Here is a 25,964-nt window from a genome sequence, read left to right as displayed (position 1 = left end):
GAATTTCAACAAGAAGTCTCTTAAATTGATCAAATACCATTGGAAAAATGGACATAAGCCTATGACGGGAGCAAGAGGTACGGGCACATGACAACAAATCTTGCTGAAAGCATCAACTCCATTTTGAAAAGGGCCCGATCCTTACCGATTTGTGCTTTGGTTAAAACCATATTTGAAATTACAAATGCTTGGTTTGTTGAACGAGCGACCGAAATACAATGCATGTTGCGAGCCGAACATCAATTCCCAGAAGATATATTCGCTCTGCTACGAAAGAACGAAACACAATCTGATATGTGTCATGTGTGCAAGGATATGACCGAGAAAATTCAGTCTTTGACGTGGAAGACATGCTGACTACCGAACTTCGACGCTTTCCCAACGACATACACAGTTAAATTAAATGAATGGTGGTGTGATTGTGGGGAGTTTCAAGCTATACGTCTGCCTTGTCCACATGTAATTGTTGTTTGCTCATTTTGTCATTTACAGCTAACGACATATGTGGTCCCAGTGTATAGTCTCCACAATATTTTCAAGGCTTATGAGGTATAAGTTAATCCAGTTCGAAATTAGGATTATTGGTCTACTTACACGGAACCAAATTTGTTACTTGACCCCATGATGCATTGACATCAATCAGGAAGACCTAAGACTCAACGTATTCGTAACAAAATTGATGATTCAATTCCAAATAAGCCAACAAAATGTTCATATTGTAGAACTGAATGTTACAATAGATTCAATTTCAAGTTTGATTATTAATTTTCTCATTTTCTTTACATATGTATTTATTCCTTCGTAAAAAATTATTTATCAAATTAATTTCAAATATTATATAACTTACAATTTTAATTATAATATATATTTATTTAAAAATAAGATTATTTTTTTTAAATATGATGTGAACAAAGTCGTGTTCACTTAGGACGACTTCAGGTTGACGTGGCAGAAGTCGTATCAATTTAGCACGACTTCAAGTTAAGGTGACAAAGTTATGCCAACTTGACATGACTTTTTTATCGTGCCAGACTTACACAAATTTATAATTTTTTAAAAGCTACCCTATTCTAGTAAAAGAAAAAAAACGAATTGAATAATATCTAAATAATATGGAATTGAATTTTATTCCAGAGAATAAATATTAAAAAAAAAAATCAAAACTTGTGTGAATTGTAAAGTTCAGATTTAGAAGAAAAAGAAGAAGTAGATGTTTAAAGTAAATAACAGTTGATTCCAGATTCATATCCTCTTTTCTTCAACCTTATATATAGCACTACCGCGTGAAAGCCTGCATTTTGAAGGGAAACAAAATTCAGAATAGGTATTTGTATTTGAAGTTTTGTTAGGAAAATTTGAAGAGAATAAAAGAAGGAAGAGAAAATTACAGAGAAAATGTTGCAGTGACCAGGATCAGCAAGGTGAGCCATCAAATTTTCAACGGGATCTGCCCCAACGTAAATAGCTTGGAACCAGAACCCTACAAATGCCAGCATCGCAAGTCTTCCATTCTTTATCTCCTTCGTTCTCAACACCATCACCGGCTCCGGTGACCCACGACCCCACATCATCGGGTCAAACCACAACCCACCCGGGTACCCAACATCGGGCTTCGGGGGCGTAATGTGAGGCACTTTGAGCTCAATGTCAACGCATCCTGGGTTAAGCATGTCGGCCCATCTTCGACCCTCGACCCAGCCCATCAGGCCCATTTGCACCACGAACAGGGTTGTATGGTCTGTAAAGTACTCTCGCGCGCCAGCATCGTACCAGTTGAAGTTCTCAACGTAACCAATTCTTTCCAGCAACTCCGGAATCAGAATTCCAAACACTGCAAGCATTGCCCATCTTCCATGCATCAGTTCTGCCTGAGCGAACCACTTTAGCAACTCTGGATCAGACCCTAACCACACACAAACACAACAACATCAGTTTTAGTTAAACACAACACAACACAGTACAACGTTGTGTAGTGTTACCTAATCCAAGAGGGTCAAAACCGAAATCACCAGGAAGACTGCAACAGACACAAAATTTAAGCAATTAAGTCAAATTAAGCAATTAAACACGCACTTAGCAGTTAAATTTTGATGTAGTAGTGTAATTACAAATTAAACTATGAATTGACTGCAAAAACTTTTGATATACCTGCCATCAAGCCACTCGGGTGGTGAACTACCAGGGAACCACAATGGCCTATCTGGAGGAAGAGGCTCACACACGGCTGAAACTCCTTTTGTTGCATTTGCAGTTGTTCTTCTGCTCAAACCCAGCCATGTACCTGTTCTTTCTGGCAAATTAACCTTTTGACGTATTTCTCTGCATCCAAAGAAAAATACAGAGAGAGTTAAGGAGAAACAGCAACAGAATGGTGGTTGAGACAAAAGGGAAAGACCTGTTTGGAAGAGTTGACAATGCGGTGGAGGAAAGTGCTAAAGCCATGAATGAGATGAGAGAAAGTGTTGTGTGGAATGAAACAATACACCAGAAGGGTCATGTTTGTGTTTTCAGAGGCTTTATCTGCTATATCCAGATGATGGATAAAATATGAAATGAGGTTCAATGGTATATGAAACCCACACGTGGCGTGTATATAGGAGTTTCGTGGTAAGTTAGATAATAAAATTATATTTTTTAGAGAAATATTTTATTATATTTTCTTTAAAAATGTTGGTAAAATAGTTTCAAAATTTAATTTATATATGTATCGGTATGGGCGAGACCGACCCTTGGTCTTCCTGACCGAGACTCACTTGGCTGTCTAAGACCTGGTTTACCTGACCGAGACTAGGAAAACCTGACTGAGACCTAAGATACTTGGCCGAGACGACGAAGCCGACAATTTACCTGATCGAGACCAGGGAAACCTGGTCGAGACCTTAGAGACTTGGCCGAGATGACCGGGATCATGGAAACCTGGCCGACGGCCGACCCACATTACCGTTAATGCTCAAACCAAGGTCAGTGAAGTTAATCCGCCATTAAGAATTAGGTAATACAACCCTAAGCAAGATCCACTTCGATAAACAGACCCAACAAGGTAGGCCCATTAAAATAATATAAATAGCACGCATCATAAGGAGAAATGTACGTCATTTATTACTATTCACTTACCAGAACATCATCACCCGCTTTACTGACTTGAACGTCGGAGTGCCTTCGCAGGTACCCCCACCATTCGGTATTCACCTGAGATCGAGTGCCGAAAGAGAAGCAAAAGGACGAGAAGAATCTCAGTTCATCACCCAGCAACCTGACCGACCGAAGAAAGGAGAAGAAGACTTCAATAGTTCTCTACGTCTCATCTCCCTGGTAGAAACAATATATTTAACATATTGAACCGCAAATCCGATTCCAGAATACGAACAATCTGTTGCATCAATTTGGCAAAGATTTCTAAAAACAAATTAACTCCCAAGAACGTGATATCGAGGGGATACTTAGAGTTTTTGAATTAGATTTAGAACTTATCTTCTCTTCCTCATTTTATTTAAAGATTTATCATATACTCATTTTACTTTGAGATTTGTTTTATAAACAGCTTGTATGTATTGAAATAACTTTGAATTATGACACCGGATTTTTATTCTAAGGTTTAGAATATAAATAACAGCATTGTTGCATAGACCAGTCAAACTTATAGTCCCTGAAACCATTAAGGCTTGGTAACTTCCTGGTGGGCCTTGAGTGAGTGATGCCACTATCAACGTCTTTTTTTGTCACCCCATAAACTAGTTTCTGGATTATGTAATCCAGAATACATTTGAAAAAAGACTTCCAGATTACATAATCTTGAAGCTAAATAAGACTTTCGGATTATGTAATCCGGAAAGTAATAATGCATCTAAAAAAAGGCTTCCGGATTACATAATCCAGAAGCTAATTATAAATTTGAAAAATGAATTTCGGATTATGTAATCCGAAATATTATAGAGAGACATTTTTGAAAATTCAAAAATTTATGGAGGTGAGAGAAGAAGGTATGGAGGTGCAGGAAGAAACAGTCCATCTTCCGAAAGTTGAACCTTCTCCTCAAGAATTGGGTGAGGTGTTGGGCTTAACATGGGTGGAGTAATGGGAGAGGGGTATTTTTTGGTGTGGAAAAGATGGGTTGGGTTGTTTGGTTAAGGCTTGGTAGAACTTGAAAAAGGGCGCAATTTCTTCCACCTCCATGTTTCTTTTTCGCACCTCCATACTTTTGGTGAAAAAGTCATATTTACTCTTAATGAAATTAAAAATTAAGTCTAAGTTCATGCACCCTCCATCATTTTCTTCCTTCTAGTGCAGACAGTATTTCAAATTTTAGAATTCAGAAGTCATACTGAATTGTAGAATTCAAAAGGCAACTTTGTATTCCAAATTCTAAAATTTAAAAGTTATAATGATTTCCAAATTGTAGATTTTGGATACAAAGTTAGCTTCCGAATTGTAAAACTTGGAAACCAACTTTGTATTCCGAATTCTATATTTTGGAAATCATTTCTAAATCCAAAAGATATAGAGATCCAGGAAAGAAATTGTCGAATAAGGGGTATGAGTAGCAATTATAGTTTTTGGTGGATGGGTCGCAAAAAGGTGTTGGCCCATTGGGGGAACATTTAAGAGCATATGAGGCATGAGGGAAATTTTTTATATTTTAATGAGAGAGTCATAGGGAGTGGCTTGAGGCGAACACATGGATGAGGTAGGACTCGTTAGTAACGTAGGTTGGGGTAGAAGTTGAATAAGGGGTGTGGGAAGCAGTTGAAGCTTTTGGTGGGTGGGTTGCGAAAAGAATTGGCCTAGTTGGGAGAATGTTTAAGAGCACATGAGGCATGAGGGAAAAAATTGATGTTTTAGGGAGAGAGTCAAGAGGAGTGGTTCAAGGAAAACAAATGGACAGGGTGGGAATGGATGGAAAGGTAGTTTGGGGTAGAAGTTATAAGGGTCGGAAAAGTGTGGGGGTGTGTTCAAACAGTTCTTCTATGAATATTTTTAGAATACTCTTTTCTTTAATATCATTCAAGAAAATTTTGGATTGACTAGTATTCCACCAATAAACAAATCGAGATTTCAGACTTTTCTTAAATGTGAAAGAGATACACCTAAGCAAAAAGACTATAGATATAAGATATAGCAGGAAAATACTTTTCGGACTCAAGTTTAGCCAAACCTTCGTTGAGCAAAGTCAGCCCGGTTCCAACTTTAAACGAACAGGGTTAGGTATTGTCAATTCAAGTTGGGTCGTTATTGGCTTGTGATATCAAGTCAAGTTTACATTGAGTTCGGTCGTGTTTAATCGAGTTGGGCAGGACCTAGGTAAGACCAAGTCTAGTCAGGCTGAGTGTAGGTCGAGTCGTGTTGAGTCAGATCTAGGTCTAGATGAGATCAATATGGGTTGGGTCAGGTCAAACCAAGTCGAGTTGGGCTTATTTTTTGGTCTCGAAGACATTTCAGGCTAGGACCATGTCAAGTTAAGTTGAGTATCCATGTTAGGTTAAGTTGAGTCAACCTATTTCTAGGTCGAGCTGAGTCGGTATGACCCCACATTCATTAGAGTTGTGTTGGGTTTAGGTCGGGTCAAATTTGATCGATATTAGGTTAGATCGGGCCAAGATCAATTTGAGTCCAGTTGGGTCTAGGTTGAGTAGGACTCAGGAGAGATTAAGACAGACTTGATTAGGTCGGGTCAAATCTAGTTGGGTTTATGTCTGATCGATACACATATCAAATCGATTAGGTCAATCTAGTTGCACTGGAGAGTGGCTGATCACACCCCGACGATCAAGTTAGTGAGAGCTTACGAAAATAAGATAAGTATTCAATTTCATTCTAGTATTCAAAAATAACATACATTTACCTAGGGTCTCAAGCCCCTTTTATAGCTTACTCGTTTAACAACTTTCACTCACGACAATATAATCTCTACTAAAAGTATAAAATTAATAACAGAAAAACCACCTGCTAACGGACACCACTTATCTTCAAGTGCTAACAGCAGGAAAACATTCTTTTAACATGTGTACCATCATTATTCTCGGGTGCTCATCTTTTATTCTCAACAACTATTAATTAATATGTAACTAACATGTATTAATTAATATATAACTAACTTGCATATTATCACAAAAGATAAAATATCTCTTTATCTTCATAATAATATGATAACATATTTAAACAATAATAATTATATCTTTCATATTCAGAATAATATGATAACATATTTAAAAAATAATAATTATATCTTTCATCTTCAAAATAATATGATAACAGATTTAAACAATAACAATTCTATTTTTCATCTTCAGAATAATATGATAACGGATTTAAACAATAATAATTATATCTTTCATGTTCAGAATAATATGATAACAGATTTAAACAATAATAATTATATCTTTCATGTTCAGAATAATATGATAACAGATTTAAACAATGATAATTATATCTTTCATGTTCAGAATAATATCATAACAGATTTAAACAATAACAATTATATCTTTTATCTTCAGAATAATATGATATCAGATAAAATATTTCTTTAACTTTTATTTTAACTACCTTTTATGGACTGACCAACATCTGAGCGGAGCTCACGACCCATTTTTTGGACCCAAATACCGAACTGACCTCTCCCAAATACCTAAATCGAGGTCTCGAACATTTTGTGCAATACAGGTTATAATATTGATTTGTGTCATTTACATCTTTAACCATTAACGGCGGACAAAACTTCTTAATACCATTAAAACTAATAAGATAGAAATAGGATAATTGATTCACTTTTAAAATATAAAGGACTTTATTGAACTTTAAAAAAAAATATTAAGATGAAATTAAATATTTTAATTTAAAAAGTAGAAGCAAAAGGAAAAGTATTAGTAAGCCGATTAAATAATAACCATATGCAATTAAAATAAGAATTGTACAGTTGACTTCTCACTTAAATATAATTGCAGGAAATAAAATTTAAACAACAATTACTACAATTAAAATTGTGAATGATAAATAAGTTTTTCAATCACTTTAGCAACTTCCTTCCATCACTTTCAAATTTGTATTCGTTTTACCAAGTTCTATTTTTTTATGTTCATCTTCAATACTCATTTTCAATTATCTTTTTCACATCACCCAAATTAATCGTTAATGATGAAACTCCAAATGGAAAAGAGATTAATTTAAATTTGTTTTTCTTTTCAATATATATATATATATATATATATATATATATTTAAATTTTAGGAGTCTTCCATGATAATATTATTTTTTTTACTATTTTTTCTCACATTAACAATGGAATGAGATATTACTCTTAATGGTCACATTTCATTAAACACTATTCTAAACACAATTAACAAGATGAATTTTTCCACACAAATTGGTACCCATTATAAAGAAATAACTTCAACATTAGATGTAGATTCTACAAAAAGAGCTTAAGTGGGTTGCAATTCTTTTTCTTCCTATCCACCATATGTTAGGTTAACAAAGTAGATGGAAACATTTTTTAGAAGAAAAAACTCGTTAACAATCACATCTATGTCATAAACATAATTTTCTTACAAAGATTTAGATGTTTTTTAGAGCTTAGGAATACATGGTGTAAATGTTCTAAATAATTATACATGTGAGAGATGTACTAAAGTTCAAGCGTAATTTATTCTATACTAGTTATTAATTTTTAATTAGTGATTATAAATATATTTTATGTTGTATATTAAACTCACCTTCCAAGAATTAAATCTTCAAAAAAAAGTGTTTAACTTGTAAAAATGTATCTAATATTAATCGGTCTCGATCACATGACGTAAATAAATTGCTTTCTAAGAAAACCAAGTTGCTTTGTCACTTTCACCATTATAACATCGAAATTTTTGTATAATCTTAACAAGTGTCTTATTCATAACATGTTGCAAGAAAACTCTTTTATTTAAGATTGTATATTCAGCATATTTATTTTAGTGGTTCCAACGATTACATGATGTAAAACTCGAATTTGACTTTCTAAATAAAATAATTTGCATTTCTTACGAACTAGACATACACGAATTTGGTGAACTAACCTGCATGAAAATGTGTTGGGACGAACTTCTCCAACATCCTCTACCTAGAAAATGGAGAAGATAATGGTTTTTAATATTATTATTTTTTTCTTTACTTTATGAACAAATTTATATAACTTAGAATAGTTTGATTAAAACTAACCCTATAGAGTATTTATTTCTAAATAAATTTGGATTATGATTTCTCCTTCATAGTTATATATTTTGTTTAACCATTTAATATATAATTTTTTATGGTAGAATTTCATCCCGTTACTTCCATAATTTTTTGCCAATCGTCAATTAAAGTTTTTATTTCTCAAAATTAAACATTTTTTTTATAAAAAAGTTAATAGTTTTTAACTTATTTACTATAACAAAAATCATTAAATAACAACTAAATTTAGAGAAAAAAAAATTAATTTAATATAAATTTTTATTATTATTAATAAAAATTATAAAATAATTTTTAAATTGATATTTAAATTAGTTATCAAAATTTTAACTATTAATATTTTAGATTTTAATTTAGTTTCTAAAATATTAACAAGAACTAATTTAGAATACTTAATAACTAAAACTTGATTATTAATGGTTAAATATTAATTTAAAAAATACTTTATAAATTTTGATGATAATTTTTTTTTTTATTAAATTATCTCTAATTTAGTTCATATATTAAAATACAATACAAAAATAAATAAATGATTAAATATTAATTTAAAAATTACTTATAATTTTTTATTGATAATAAAAATTACTTTAAATACTAATGATTTTTTTAGTTTATTAAATTATGTCTAATTTATTTCATATAATAATTAACTAGTTTGATCTCTAATGTTAGTATTTATTGAATGGTTGTTGTGATTGTTAATAAGATATCTAATTGACATATAACAAGTGTTAATCCTAGTCATTAATATTCTAAAATAAATAAATACAGGTACTATGATCATTAAAATGTGTGAACATTTTCTATTAACCATAAAATAATTGTCATGAATATTTTACCTGAATAAATAATCAACACTATTATCATTAACATATTAATTGTGAAGCATAAAATGGTTTAATTTTAAAAAGAGAATGTACAGTTATTATTTTTTATAACCGTATGTATTATCTTATTGTTTGACAACGAGGAACTCCAAATCCTGAAGCAGCAAATTGCAATTGTTGTATCATTGTCCTAGGAAACACATATCTTTCTGTTTCAGTTGCAGTTGTTCTATCACTTATCACTGTGCTTGGCTTTGAATGCACTTCATATATCATCACCCAATTCTGACTACTACAACCAAAAAACCAACCCACGTAAGTAACGCAACGCAACCCCACTTCCTTATTCAAAGCGAACGACAGTTTTCCAAGCAACCCACGTAACGTAACCAGTTCCCAACAATGGTGGAGAATTCAGGGGTGCTCGGCTGGTTCCTCCTCAACCCCAAAACGCCACCTTTCGCTTCCCACAAGACCCTCTTCGCGTTCCTCTGGCTGGCGGCGCTGACCTCGCTTTTCGTGTGGCAGAGGAACACGATCAGCGGGTTTCTGGTGCTGGGTGGTGTTCCGGTGCAGCCGCCGCCGAAGCTGCGGCCGGTGGTTTTCTGTTTGACTGAGTTTGGTGGGGTCGGTGACGGCGTTACTCTCAACACTGAGGCGTTTGAGAGAGGCGTTAGAGCCATCTCCAAGTTGGGGAATAAGGGTGGCGGCCAACTCAGTGTGCCACCTGGACGTTGGCTCACTGCACCCTTCAACCTCACCAGTCACATGACTCTTTTTCTTGCTCGTGATGCTGTTATACTTGCAATTCAGGTGGGTTTTTTTGTTCTTTTTCTTTCAAATCTGAATTCAATAGTACTAGTATAACCTTGATATAATGATAACGACACTGAAATGGTTTTGTACTGGTTAAAGATCAAGGTAAATTCTACTTGGTATTGATGGAAAGAGTTAATCCGCGTGATGTAATGTGTTTCGAACTAGTTTGTGTCTGAAAAAGAAGAACTATATCATAAATGTCCACCTATTTTGTGGTGGATTGAGGACTGAAAAGGAGAAAACAAAACAAAAATAGACAGAAATTGATAAAAAAAAAAGGGAAGAGAGGTGGGAAAAAATAAGCTGAAAATGAAATAGAAAAGAAAGTCAGTATTCACTTGTAATTTTACCATAAAAGCTGTTGCGATGACTAAGGTATTTTACCATAATATACATTCTGCTGTATTTTATCATTGACCTTTTCAGTCCTACTGTTCCTCACTCACTTGATTAAACTAAAACTTTTTTTACTTACTTTTTATATTTGTGATCTTGTGTGATGATTTGCAGGACGAAAAGTATTGGCCACTGATGCCTGCATTGCCTTCTTATGGGTATGGAAGGGAGCATCCTGGGCCTCGATATACCAGTTTGATTCATGGCCAAAATCTTAGAGATGTTGTCATAACAGGTCAGGATCAAAAAGTCATCATCTTCTCTTGAGGACAAGATTTATACGTAGTATCAAAATATAACCTAATTGTTATATGTTAAAGAGAAGAAGGAAATTAAAAAGATTGTCAATTAAACCCTTGATGTTAGAGTCTCAAAGAAAATAATGCTGTTCAACTTTTTGTGATACCAAATAGTTTGAAGGTTTTAGCTAATGGAGCACTGTATTTTATAAATTCTGCTTTTGGACAGAATAGGTTACCAATGTAGGTGAGTTTTCAAGTTTGTCTATTTATATGAATCTACACTGTTTAGATATATAGTGGGAAACCAGTTTTAGTGTTTTTAACATATCCTTTTATTTTTAAACTTCCTCGTGTGGTATTGATCTACCCAATTGTTTAGTATCACCACTCTTCATGAATCAGAAACTGATGGTTTGATCAACCATCCCAATTGCCATATTTTAGGCCGCTACAAGTATGTCAGTAAGTAAAGGTCGTTTGTTTATTTGAAGTTAACTTGTACACATTGCATAAACTATGTAGAGCTGCTCACAGAACTTGTAATTAAGGTGAACTAATTAGGAGCCTGACATGATCAGGATAAACAAAATTGACTGCCACAGTACTGATCCCTTTTACTTTTCTTTGTGCAATATTTGCTCTCTATGTTTCATCTTCTTTACAGGGCATAATGGTACCATAAATGGGCAGGGACAAACATGGTGGACAAAATATCGCCAAAAGCTTCTGAACCACACTAGGGGGCCACTTGTTCAGATATTATGGTCTAGTAACATTGTGATATCAAATATTACTTTGCGTGACTCTCCTTTTTGGACACTTCATCCATATGACTGCAAAAATGTTACAGTGAAAAACGTTACCATATTGGCTCCTGTATATCATGCTCCAAATACCGATGGCATAGATCCTGGCAAGTGTCTTCTACTAAAAGCTACAACATATTTCATATCTTAATATATGATGTGCTGGTTATTTCTATATCCTCTCCATTAATTTACTTATGTAATGTTCATGATGGGAGAGGCTTTCATATTGAGAGCTTCAAAATAAACGAAGTTTAAAGAGGTTACATGATCTGGCTTACTATCTTTTCATCTGTTAATACATCATCTGGCAAATGGTCCAGTTACCATGACAAAATATTATCTGGAATGCTCTCTGGATTATATGTGTTTGATTACATGTTCAGTTTGTTATTGTAGTATGAATAATTTTCAGAAGTCTAAGTTTCTATAATATGAACAGATTCTTGTGAAGATATGTTGATAGAGGACTGTTACATAAGTGTGGGAGATGATGCAATTGCAATAAAAAGTGGATGGGATCAATATGGAATTACTTATGGAAGACCTTCCAGGAATATAGTGATTCGAAACCTTGTTGTTCGCTCTAATGTCAGGTGAAGTGAATTCCTAACTCGAGCCACTTGTACTTGTTGTATGTCTCAAAAATTGGCTTTCCCTGCCTTTTACCATTCTGTATTTCTCCGTAAACAGAGAAAACATAGTTACAGTAATTAATGACAGATATTCTAGTTCCTGATTTATACAACCTAAATCAGGAATACTATAAACAGATCCTAATCTATGCAAAACAAATGCGAAACAGCATATCTTCTGATTAACACTTGTTGCATGTCATTCAGCATCTTATTGATCATGCTTGCTCACAGGCTGCAGCCATATATTGCTTTATCTTTATTTGTATCTTAGATTGCTGATTAAGAAACGTATCACATGTTAAATGACCTGATGTGCTCATACACTTCAACTTTTGTGGATCTTTCTTCTAACTTCTCTTAAAACTGTTACATAAATTGATTTAACTAATGAAGAAACTTTATGTTAACATTTATAGTTAACTGTCCTTTTGGAAAAATCAATCCCAACTTAACAACTGCATATTCATTACAGTCTTCTCATGTGCTAAGGTCTTCACAGTTAAATACTAATTAACTTGGGACAATTCTGTGTGAAATGCAACAGTGCTGGCATCTCAATAGGCAGTGAGATGTCTGGTGGGGTATCCAACGTGCTGGTGGAGAACGTCCTCGTATGGGAATCAAGACGTGCCATGAGAATCAAGACTGCACCAGGAAGAGGTGGATATGTGCGCCAAATAACTTACAGGAACCTAGTTTTCAAAAACGTGCGTGTTGGAATTGTGATAAAGACAGATTACAACGAGCACCCTGGTGGTGGATACGATCCCAAAGCACTTCCAATTCTCAGAGACATAAGCTTCATCAATATCCGTGGGCAAGGAGTTCGTGTGCCAGTTCGAATCCAAGGCAGTGAACAGATTCCAATAAGAAATGTGACATTCGAGGACATGAAGGTTGGCATAACCTACAAGAAGAAGCATATCTTCCAGTGTGCCTTTGTGCAAGGTCAGGTAATAGGGACCATCTCTCCTGCTCCATGTGACAACTTTGATCGGTACAATGAGCAAGGGCAGCTTGTTAAGCATGCTGCTTCACAGAATGTGACAGACATAGATTATGAAATTTGAGGTTTTCTTGTGTTCCAAACTCAATTGATGTCACGGGTTGGAAGCAGTGAGATGTGCGTGCGTGTGTATATAAAGGGTGTGTTCAATGAAAGCATGAGAGGAAGGAAGTTATCTTGTTCATGCATGACCAAGATTGTTAGTTACCTTTCTTAGGTCATGAGTTGTAAATAGGGAAATTTTTCAGATGCTTACATAAATTTTCCAGAATTACACAACCCATAAGCTGCGTGCTCATCTTTGAGGATTTATTGCTATCTTTCGGAGAGGGAGACAATAATGTGATATCAGTCTAGAATAGAATAAAGGAGCGATTTTGTTTTTATTTACGAAGTTACTTAGAAGTCAATATCCAGATATCTTGAAATAATGCCCAAAATTTTTTATTAAATATAAATTAATTTTAAAAATTAAAATAATTAGTTATTATTTTACTAGATTAAAGATTATTTTAAAACCTAAAAATATTATTAGTATGATTTTTGTTATTAGTAAAAAAATTATAAAATAGTTTTTAAATTATTATTTAATCATGTAGAATCTAATCATAATGTAGAATCTAAGATATTATTAATTAAAATATTAGTAGCTAATTTAGATATCATTTTATATTTTTTTTATAAATAATAAAAATCACTTTAGATATCAATACTTTTTTTAGTCTTTAAAATAGTATTTAATTTAGTCAATATAATTATTTATTATTTTTTGTCTCTAAATCTGATTGTTATTTAATAATTTTATTGTAGTGATTATCGAAATTAGTTTTTTAAATGTCTTAAAATTGGAAAGACTAGAGAATGTATTTTACCCTCTTATTATGCTTATATTAATTCAATATTTTTGTGAAAAAGTTTAATTCATATCATAATTTCACTATACTTCATAATGTTCTATGAAATGCAAGTAATTATACTTTATTTACTGATGTTTTAATTTTATTTTGTCAAACTTTTTTATAGCAATAAAGAGGCGAAAGTTAAAATTTTGTTTATTTGGAAGGAAGGAGAGAGTGGAGAGTTTTTTGTTTATTATTATTTTAATTAAAGTGGCTATTAAAATTCACTTCAAAATGTAGAGAACAAATACTTCAAAATATATATATTATATATATATATATATATATATATTATCTTGATTTTGAATAAAGAAACAATGCATGTCACTTTTTTTTAATTCGAAGGAGCAGAAAAAGATAACAATTCGGGTGTTTGGTTTGGACCCTTACATGTCAATGAATAAAAGGCTTTTTCTTCTTGCACCTCATAGTTTCTAAACAAAATACCTATGTCTTATGCAGTGATTAAATACTTTTGAAGAATATTTTTAAAAAATACCCACCTCATTTACATACCTCTATAGTTTTTTCCTCACACGAGTATTCATTTAACCTCTGAATAAATGTTGTTTCTTTCAATAAATGTTTTGTTATATTATGTTGGTTTATGATGATGGCTTACCAAAAACTAATTTAGTCTTTAAAAAAACAATTATTTCATTTTTATTTATTTTTTATAAGTGTTTATGAATAGTATATAATACATAGTGAAGTAGTTTTTCTTACTATATATGATTCATGTTCTTTAAACGTGATATTAATTTTAGTGTCAAATTTGACAAAATGTTTTTCTTTCCAAAATCTCATAACTAAGCCTTACTTGCATATCTTTAACTACATACCTAACAAATTCAACAAGCCATCATGAAAACTATATAAAATCAGATGAAAAATATATAAAAATAATATAAAAAAAACAAATTGTAATCTCTAACGGGTTAGATATATACTCTCTCATTTCACCAACCAGTCGAAAATTTGCTAAAAATACTAATTTTGACCAAATCATGTATAAAACACAGACAATACTTTTATGTTTCATAAACAATTGTAAAAAATTCAAATATGTTAAATTTAAACTATTTTATTTATTTAAGATAATTTAAATTTATTGAATTTTTATTTTCTATTTAGATTTAGTGTTTTAATTACTACCTGATAGAAAAATGACCACTTCAATAATGTAAATATCAATAAAAAAAAATAATCACTACAAATTGCAACCAAAAAAAATTGTTATTTTATCAAAAAATAAATTCATCGACATATAAGAAAATTCTAACTTAAATAAAAAAATAGTTTAGATCTATATCGATAGAGAAATAATCGTTAATTAAAAAATAATTCATATCAAAATGTCGGCAAAAGTCTCTCACTTTTAACCAAAAATAATCTCATTAACATTTGATTAAAAAAAAGTCACAACTAAAATCATTAAAAATATAGATTTATCATGTTCATGAAGAAAAGCGTAATTAATATTGATCAATAAATAACCTTATTCTCCCATGTGATTGATGTTGGTGGAAAACTAACACGAATTATATGAGTTACAAATCATATTTATTAATGTTAATCGAAAACATTTGTGTTTGACTATGTAAGCTAATTAATAAGTAACACTCACGTCCATCAGCGAAAAAAACAACTTAATAATAATCAAGTAATTTGAAAGAAACTTTTATTGGTATCAATAAAACATAAAGATGAAGATAAGTCCATGAATTATTGAACTTGACCAAGTCAATTATGTCTTAACCAAAGTCGAGTTAAGCTGAAAAAATACAAAAAAAAAATCAAATTCTTACTTCTACTCAGATAAAATTTTACATTTTTCTACTTTGAATAATTAAAGTATTCTCATAAATTTCTAAAATTTTAATTTTTTATTTAAACAACATATTTTTTTTAAATTAGGAAAACACAAGTGCATAGTGTATGGTTTATTCTGGTGTGTTCGAAAGCAGGGGAGTAGTTGAGTGAGAGTTATTATGATTGGTTTTGGAGATAAGATTTAAAGAAGGTTTTGATGTAGCATGTGCGAAATGTCAAGAGATGATAATTGGCACGTGATGGAAATCGCAATGCTGATTGAAACTACAGCGTTTGACTTTGTTGCCTTCTGGTTGTGGCTGCCAACGCCTAAGGAAACCCTACTTACACGCCAACCAATCCTTTCTTTTTTTGGAGTTGACCTAATTCAATTCAATTTGGATTTTTCACCAAAACTTGTTCCTTTTTCTTTCTACACAGCCATGCAGTGGACTCAGTCCATTTCCAGATAACCTATTAGTTTTCCTCTTATAGCCTTTAACCCCACCTTCTCAATTATACACAAATTCTAAATTATTTTCTCTGTAAATTCAGATTTCTAATTTATGGACAGGTTTCACCATTTTATTTTTAATACTAGTATACTGTCATATCATAAAAATAATTATTAATTTTAAATATAAAACAATTTGTCAAATATGGAAAGTAAGTTTATTATTATTTTTTTATTAACAAAGAATAAATAACCAATTTTATGTATAACACTTATTCATGCAAAAGATTAGTTATCAAAAACATGCAAAAAAAAATGTGTTTACTAATAAAAAATAATTAGTTCAGACGGCTCTGGTTGCTGAGTTTTATGGGGTTATACATGCTATGGAGGAAGCTCAAAAGATGAGGCTTACTAATGTCTGACTGGAATGTGATTCTGCTTTGGTTTGTGCTGCGTTTAATGCTAGGACAAATGTTCCTTGGATGCTTCGTAATCGATGGAATGTTTGTCTTAATTACTGTGGGAAAATTAGGTTTACAGTTACTCATATTTTTCGTAAAGGAAATGCGTGTGCTGATAAGTTGGCTAATTTAGGATTTTTTCATAGAGAATCTTTTCTTTGGTATAATAGGCTTCCACCTTGTCTGTTCTTAAAATTCTTTATGAATAGGTATAGTCTACCTATGTATCGTTTTTGTTAACATATGAGTTTTGGTCTAGTCCCCCCGTATTTTTGTATTTTTTTTTCTTTTGTTTAATAATACTTTTTTCATGTGATGGTAAATGATTGTTGTTACTTGAGGTGTCAGTCTAGCTGAGATCTTAAGTGGCATAATGATGCCTAACATGAAAGGCTTTATTTAAAAAAACATGAAAAAAATAAGTATTGACAATAAATTATTTAGAACACATATCATCACTTGAAGTCCACTCTAAGGAGGAATTTAACTAAGTTGGGACATGAATATATATGCAATAGTTATTTAAAAATCGGCATAATCTTTTCTCTATAAATATAACAATTTCTTTTCTCTATAATTATAACTTGTAAAGTCTTAAGTGACCCGTAAATATATAAAAAGCTTTTATACACTATGTTCTCTAACAAATCAAATCAAATTAAATTATTACTAGCTATCATGTATCATGAAAAAACTAAATATTTTCACCTACTTTGTGATACTTTTCTTGTAAATCTTTCTGTTTTCTGACTTATTATTCTCTTGATGATGTTGAGTATGCTACCTTTTTTTCTTTAAACCCCTAAAATATCACAAATGTATGCATAAAGTCAACTTATTAGAATATGTGTAAAGAAATTTTATAGTACTTTTTATTAGTATGATACTCAATAAAAAAAAATATTATTGATAAAATTTATTCAAATTAACTATTGTTTTAACTAGAATTATTTTTTCCAAACTATTTGCCAAATTTTTAGACATTAAATAAAACTAATTTTAGAAACCAAAATAATTAATTACTATTTGACTAAATTAGAGATCATCTTAAAAAAAAAGTATCTAAAGGTTTCTATTATTAATAAAAATTTATAAAATAGTTTTTAAATTGATATCTAAATATTAACTACCAAGGTTTTAGTTACTTATTACTTTATATTTTAAATTAGTCTCTATTAGTCTTTTAGTAACTAATTTAAAATATAAAATACTAGTAACTAAAACATTGGTAACTAATTTAGATACTAATTTAGAAACTATTTTATAAATTTTTTAATAATAGAAATCATTTTAGATACTAATAATTTTTTAGTCTCTAAAATAATATCTAATCTAATTAATATATTGGTTAATTATTTTTTATTTCTAAATTTAATTATTATTTAATGATTTTCTTATAGTATATAAAAAAGATATACAGAAACTATCTAATACCTTCTCCTAAAGCCCACGATGAGAGGAAGGGGAGTCCCTACACGAGCATGTATAAATATGATATAAACAAATCTTTGACGCTCAGTAACGCCCATAGAAATGCTACAGAAACTATGTTTCGTTTGTCACAAAGTTCTACCCCTACTGGTAATCAAAACACACATAAATCAACTTCATCATGATAGGTTTCCATACCACACATCGAGAACAAATGTAGCTTGACATCCTTACAGAAGAGTTCCTGCAATTGCGAAAAGGAAAGTCCCAAATTTCTTAAACTTAGATTAGATTGTGAAGCATATAAAGATACTATTATAAAGTAGATTTCTCAATATATTAGATGATAAAAATGACTTCATATAATATCTCAATAAGTTGTAACTACCTTGTTCTCTCACTTGTAATTGTTCTATCATTTATAATTGTTATCAGTTATAATTGCTATCAGTTATAACTACTTCTATTAATATAAGTTATCTTTTATCTTTTTATGTGTTATACAAATATAACACTCAATAATGTAAATCTCTACCAATTCTTGATTAATAAAAAATATATCATTTTCTTTATTTTCTTCTCTTATTTCTCTCATGTATAAAACAATTACAACCAATAAAACAGACTTACATTATTGAGAGTTATATTTATATAACACATAAAAAGATAAAAAAAAAATAACTGATATTGATAGAGCAGTTACGATTGATAACAACTATAATATGTAGCATAGATACGGATACGTAAAATCTCTAAAATGTAGGATACGGGGACACAGATCTATATATTATATAATTTTGAATCATATAAATTGAAAATAAATATTTATGTGCAAAAGTATGTTCCAGATTCTTTTGGGAGCAGGAAGATATTTTTCATGACTGGTTCAAAACAATTTGTTCTTATTTTTATAATCATAATAAAAATTTATACAATAAATTTGAGTTTTTAGAAAGTTATTGTATTTGTACCTTTTAAAATTTGTTAGAACCATGCTAGAATTTTCAAAAATCCAACATAATATCCTACGAATGTCCGACGCAGATACGTGTGTCCGACACAGATACGCCATTTAAAAAGAAGTATCCGAGCCTTATAAATGATAGAGCAATTATAACTAATAAAACAATTACAACCGATAATAGTTATATCTTATAGAATAGTTCTAACTGATAATTTAAAATATTATATAAAATATTTTTATCCTCTAATAAAATGCAAGTAAATCAGATCTAAACTTACAAGACCCGCCATCACACACCCCATCCCATTAGTTGATACGGAGATGTTGTTGCTTAATTATAAGAAACATGGTTTAACAGAAAATATAATTGAAACAAATGACGCGTAGTTGTTTGACAATTTCTTAACATAAATCACGCATGCATGTACTATTGGAGTAATGAATGATTATTCATAGCACTTCTTCTCAAGAACCTCTTTAATTCATGTCCGCATCTTTTATCATATATTTTTTTTTATTTCTATACCGACCTCACGATAATTTTCTAACACTTTATTTTGTTAGATTTTACACTATTGCTCAATATAAAAAATATCAATATAGAATGACTTTTAAGAATTCTTTTATGAAAATAGTTTTTAAACTAGTTATTATATATAACTTATCTATCATGTATGGTTATTTTAAAAAAGTCACGTGAGATATCCCTCTATATATATTTGAAATGTTTATTATAATATCTAAATTTTGTGAAGGTGACGCCAAACTATATACTTAATCCGCTGCAGCAACTTGTAGCAGCAATTGTTTTAAGTAGTAGGTTTGACTTGTTCATTTACAGATGTAGTAGGGAAAACTCTCAATTTTTAATTCTGTTTCCTTTTCACATTTTAAGTAATTAAATTGTTTTTAATGGCGTTTAAATTGAATATATCCAGAGTTAATTATATCCAAATAAAATAAATAAAACACATATAACAAATGGATATGCTAAAAGTAAAGGATTTTCTTAAGTTTAAAAGCAAAAATCACAACAAGTAAGAAGATAAACATTTATAACTAATAAATAAAGAAGAAATAAATTGCTCTTTAACTTAAATATTTTGTAGAAAATTTGTTTTGGAGTTATTATTTATTTGGGTATATTTAAAATTCTCGCACTATTTAAGAATAGTTTTTTTTTTCATGTTAACTACCAATTATTTAGTTTCTAAATTTGGTAGCAAAAATCTTGGTTGCTAATTAGATACCAATTTAGAAACCATTTAATAATAATAAAAAATAATTTAGAAATCATTTTTTTAATCTCTAAAATAGTCTCTAATTTAGTCATTATAGCAACTAATTATTTTTTGTTTCTAAAAATTGGTTTTTATTTCATGATTTTTTTGTAGTGAACAATCATTTGTTATCACATGAAAAACGTATTATTAAAAAAAGAAAAAAAAAATACAAAAATATGAGAGGACTATACCAAAACTCATATGTTAACAAAAACGATACATAGGTAGACTATACATATTAATAAAAAAATCTAAAAACAGACTAGATGAAAACTTATTATATCAATGAAAGAATTCTCTATGAATAAATTCTAAATTAGCCAACTTATCAGCACACGCATTCCCTTCACGAAAAATATGAGTAACCCTAAACCTAATTTTTCCACAGTAATTAAGACAAGTATTTCATCGATTACGAAGCATCCAATGAACATTTGTCCTAGCCGTAAACGTAGTACAAACCAAGGCAAAGTCACCTTCCAGTCAAAAATTAGTAAGTCCCAACTTTTGAGCTTCCTCCAAAGCATATATAACTCCATAAAATTCGGCAACCAAAACAGTTTGGACGTCAAGAAAAACACATAAAGCTCCAATAAACTTCCCCATACTCCCACGAAAAATATCTCCACAAGTGATAAGACCTGGATAACCCCTAGCAGCCCCATCAGTGTTAATTTTAACTCAGCCTAGTGAAGGAAACTCCCATTTAACAGGAAAAGGACGAAAAACTTTACCCGTACAAGTATTAATACCAAAAAACTTAATCACGTTGAAATCCATCATATCATTCTTCATTGAAACTTTAAACGATTTTCCCACTAGACAAGTGTTGGAGATCCCACATCGACTAGAGATGAGAGCCTTTCATAGTATATAAGTGGGTGCAAACCTCACCCCATTGAGCCGGTTTTATGGGGTTGAGTTAGGCTTAAAGTCCACTTCGTAACATGGTATCAGAGCACCTTGGATAGTGGCTTGCCTAGGGACCCCAACACTTTATCTCTCCCTATTTCTAACGCATATAATTCTGCTTTTGATTTTTTTTCTGATACTGCACCTCCTGCCGAGCCGTGTGCCTCTACTCCTGCACCCAATACTGCCCCTCCACCAGCCTTATTATCCTCTGATCTTCCGGCAAATAATGTCTCTGCTCCTGTATCCAACACTGCACCTCCACCAACTTCATCACCTCTTGCACCTCCATGAAGCACCTCACCCCAATTTCCAAGAAGATCAACTCGTCCTCACCGACAACCTGCCTATCTTGCCGATTTCCACACAGCAACCAACATTGTAAGTAGTAGATATCCTATTCATAATTACTTGTCTTACAATTCCTTATCTTCTAATTTTAGAAATATTATTTCCTCTATCAATTCTCATCCTGAACCTCGCACCTATACCGAAGCCTCCAAACATGCTTCTTGGCAATCTGCCATGCAAGCTGAGCTTCAAGCTCTTGCTGCTAACAATACTTGGCAACTTACCCCTCTCCCTCCAGGAAAGAAAACTATTGGTTGTAAATGGGTATATAAAATTAAATATCATTCTGATGGCACTGTTGAGCGCCATAAAGCTAGAGTTGTTGCCAAAGGGTTCACCCAACTTGAAGGACTTGATTTCTTAGACACTTTTGCACATGTTGCTAAACTCACTACCGTCCGCCTTCTCCTTGTTGTTGCCACTACCAAAAATTGGGTTTTAAAACAACTTGATGTCAATAATGCCTTTCTTCACGGTGATCTCCATGAAGAGGTATACATGACACCCCCCTCCCACCTGGTCTCTCTCTTCCTTCTCCCCAGCATGTTTGCAAGCTTCAACGGTCTTTGTATGGTCTTCGTCAAGCTGGTCGTCAATGGTACGCAAAACTTTCTACTTTTTTTTTATCAAATAATTACTCTATCTCTGTTGCTGACCACTCTCTTTTTCTTAAATATAATAATGATAAACTCAGTGTTATTCTTGTTTATGTTGATGACTTGGTCTTAACTGGTGATGACACGGAGGAAATCAATACAATTACTGCATCCCTTCACCATCACTTCAAGATCAAAAATTTAGGTAATCTCACCTACTTTTTGGGACTGGAAATTGCTCGCAATAGTACTGGTCTTCATTTAAGTCAACGCAAGTATACTCTTGATCTCCTTCAAGAAACTGGCATGCTTGACTCTGCACCTGTGGCCACTCCTATGACTCATACCTCCCGTCTCTCTCCCGACCAAGGCTCACCTCTCGATGCTGATGCCACTTCCCAATACAGAAGACTACTTGGACGTCTCATTTACTTAACCAACACGCGACCAGACATCGCCTTCGTTGTCCACAATTTAAGCCAATTCATATATGCACCCACAACTCATCATCAGCAAGCTGTCTCCCGTCTTTTTCGTTACCTCAAGGGCACCCCTAGTGAAGGACTATATTTTTCTCACACTAGTTCACTTCACCTTTGTGGTTTTAGTGACTCTGACTGGGCAACATGCCCTACCACACGCAAATCTGTCACTGGATATTCCATCTACTTAGGAGACTCCCTAATATCATGGAAATCAAAAAAGCAGCCAACTATCTCCCGCAGCTCCTCTGAAGCCGAGTATAGAGCACTTGCCACCACCACATGTGAGCTACAATGGTTGTCTTACCTCCTTCAGGATTTACATCTTCCTCTCTCCCAGCTTGCAACCCTGTACTGTGACAACAAATCTGCCCTTCAAATAGCTTCCAATCAAGTTTTTCATGAACGAACCAAGCACATCGAAATTGATTGTCACCTAGTTCGTGAAAAACTTAACTCTGGTCTCCTCAAATTGCTGCCCATTACTTCTGCAATGCAAGTTGCTGACATATTCACCAAGCCCCTTGCTTCCGCACAGTTCTCTACTCTCAAATCCAAGCTGGGCCTGACAAATATCTACTCCCCAGCTTGAGGGGGGGTGTTAACATATTTAATTTTCCATTTTAAATTATTGGATTTTGTTTGTTAGACCTCAACCTTATGAGCCGGTTTTATGGGGTTGAGTTAGGCTTAAAGTCCACTTCTTAATATGGTATCAGAGCCATTTTCGAGCCTATCCTAGCGAGTATTTGTTGGGCCTATTGTGCCACCCGCTATCGGGCTGCTATCGGACCACCCATAATATATAGTCCCACGCACGAGCTTCTATCTATCACTCTCGGCGTGAGGGGGGTGTGTTGGAGATCCCACATCGACTAGAGATGAGAGCCTTTCATAGTATATAAGTGAGTGCAAACCTCACCCCATTGAGTCAGTTTTATGGGGTTGAGTTAGGCTTAAAGTCCACTTCGTAACATGGTATCAGAGCCATTTCGAGCCTATCCTAGCGAGTGTTTGTGTTGGGCCTATCGTGCCACCCGCTATCGGGCCGCTATCGGACCACCCAAAATATATAGTCCCACGCACGAGTTGGCAGTCTCGGCGTGAGGGGGGTGTGTTGGAGATCCCACATCGACTAGAGATTAGAGTCTTTCATTGTATATAAGTGGGTGCAAACCTCAACCCTATGAGCCGGTTTTATGGGGTTGAGTTAGGCTTAAAGTTCACTTCGTAACAACAAGTTAAATCTTTAATAACTGCAATAACCTTAGAAACATCAATCTTGTCCTAAAAACGAGTATAATTTCTCATACGCCATAACATCCAAATTGAAAAAATTATCATAACAAACTTAATCAATTTAACCAAAGGACTACCATCACTTGTAATAAAAGAAAGAAGATCATCCTTATTCGAACTCAATTACAAATATACAAAGCATTAGGGCATTCAAAAAATAAATTGATTTCAAATATTATTTTTATATTTCTTCTTTATTTTAGAGAATAAAAAAATTACTAATATTTAAATTAATTTCTATTATTGATAAATAATTTTTAAATTAATATTTAATTAACTACCAAATTTTTAGCTATCAATTATTTAAATTTTAAAATTGATAATATCAATATTTTTTTTATCTAATTTAGTTAAAATAGTAATTATTTATTTATTTTTTATTTAATATTTTTTAGAAGTATTTTTAAAAAAATAAAAATAAAACTATAATAGAGCCAATAAAAATAAAGATATAACAGAAAATATCTTAAATAAGGTGATCTTAACAATGGGATTTTTATTTCAATACATTGAAAAATTTTGCATTAATCTAAAGTCAAGGTCATGGATAGTTAATAAACATCTTTATCTTTTAATCCATCAAAACATTTTTTTGACAGTACCTAAGAATCAACAACCCTAATTTTTTGACACTCAAAATACACTCCAAAACGTGTTCAAATTTAACATAATTTCTTTATCTAGTGACAATATTTTCATGCATTTACAATTTATTTTATATATAAAAAATAAAATGACAAGGAGACATTTAATCTCCTTCACCTACTTCAAATAATTTCATTTTTTACTCAAATTTTCTTCAATCAAAGCATGTACATCTCTATCATGTGAAACATCAGCCACGTTGAGATATGTCAAAATTCCTTCAAACAGTTACTATACTATTTTAACTCCCTTAGTTTATTAGTTAAATGTTTTCAAAACTAAATATATACAAAGAATATTGCTTAACACCCAGAAAAAAACTGAAAAGACTACACGAATTTGCACAATTTTTTTTCTTACAAAATAGAAGAGGTGAGAAGCATGATAAAAAAAAGTTGAAATAACTTTCAAGGTTTGATATATTGGTTTTTTCTAATTCTGGTTAAAGATGAGTTTCTTTAGTTGGTTTTAAGATAAAAAATAACTGATTTTTTTCTTTAAGTTTGAATTAAGTTGGAGTATGAGATTCTATTTTATTTTTTTTATTAATTATTGTATAAGAATTAAGTCATTTTCCATATTTATTTATTGGTTTTTAATAATAAAAAAAGTGAAATGAAGAAAATACAAATATGGAAGTGGGTGTAATGACGTTGCAATGGTTGAGAAAGAGTAAAGAAGCATCTGTAGTGGTTATGAATGTCACGCATAAAACCCCAAAAAAGATTAAAAAAAAGTCATGAATTTCACGTGGATGAGTGAAAAGGGTAAACAAACAGCCACCACCCACTTCAAATAAAGGATAAAATAACGTTAAATTGAGGTTGCCCTGTCCCAACTTGGAACAAAACGTTGAATTGAAAACTTTTTCTATCAATCCATTTTTTTACCAATATAAAAAAGATGGTGTTGTTAAAACGTAAAGGTGCTGAGAAGCTTTAATTTCTAGTAAACATATATAAAAGAAGGATTTATTTTGTTATAGTTTCAAAAAGAAAGTGTAAAATAATTTTAAAATATAAAAAATTAAAAATAAAAAGAGAGAAGAGAGAGAGAAAGTTCTCCATTGTTCTTCAGAATCCAAAACTGACTCAGTGCCATCCCGTGACTCCATAATTCTTATTCTTTCCTTACGAAACCACATGCTGCAACCAATGCTGAATAAATTATTAGAATTTTTTAAAAACAAAATACATTATTAAATATAGGAATCTATAATAATATTTTAAAGCTGTGATATTAAATATATAACGGAGTCACCGATAAAGGAAAAATAAAACTGCGCGTTCTGAAAAGCAGTTTGGTGTTGCCACGTGTGTTTTTATTGCGCGTTTGCGTGAAGCGGTGTGGTATGCGTGCATCCTGGAACTTTCCTTGTCTCATTTTCCACACACGGAATTTCGTTGTCAACTTTTCACTTTCAAATTCCTAAATACCCGTTT

General features: G+C 32.0%; 2 protein-coding genes across 2 annotated transcripts; one reads left to right on the top strand and one right to left on the bottom strand.

Moving 5' to 3' along the window:
• Positions 1–1,164: 1,164 nt before the first annotated feature.
• On the bottom strand, positions 1,165–2,551 carry LOC137821056 (photosystem I chlorophyll a/b-binding protein 6, chloroplastic). The gene is made up of 5 exons (XM_068625470.1): positions 2,396–2,551; positions 2,149–2,319; positions 1,980–2,017; positions 1,389–1,903; positions 1,165–1,291 (listed from the first exon to the last, which is right to left on the bottom strand). The coding sequence occupies exons 1-5, from the start codon at positions 2,440–2,442 to the stop codon at positions 1,277–1,279; spliced, it is 786 nt and encodes a 261-aa protein (XP_068481571.1). The 5' UTR covers positions 2,443–2,551; the 3' UTR covers positions 1,165–1,276.
• Positions 2,552–9,157: 6,606 nt separating this feature from the next.
• Positions 9,158–13,216, top strand: LOC137821055 (probable polygalacturonase). Its single transcript, XM_068625469.1, has 5 exons — positions 9,158–9,836; positions 10,353–10,473; positions 11,145–11,393; positions 11,729–11,882; positions 12,469–13,216. Exons 1-5 carry the CDS (start codon positions 9,426–9,428, stop codon positions 12,992–12,994), a joined length of 1,461 nt encoding a protein of 486 aa, XP_068481570.1. The 5' UTR covers positions 9,158–9,425; the 3' UTR covers positions 12,995–13,216.
• Positions 13,217–25,964: the final 12,748 nt, after the last annotated feature.

The sequence above is a fragment of the Phaseolus vulgaris genome, chromosome 9 (genome assembly GCF_000499845.2).
Source record: "Phaseolus vulgaris cultivar G19833 chromosome 9, P. vulgaris v2.0, whole genome shotgun sequence".
In the NCBI taxonomy this organism is placed as follows: Eukaryota; Viridiplantae; Streptophyta; class Magnoliopsida; order Fabales; family Fabaceae; genus Phaseolus; species Phaseolus vulgaris.
Note: the sequence above shows the minus strand (reverse complement) of the source record. Positions and strands in the feature narration are given on the sequence as shown.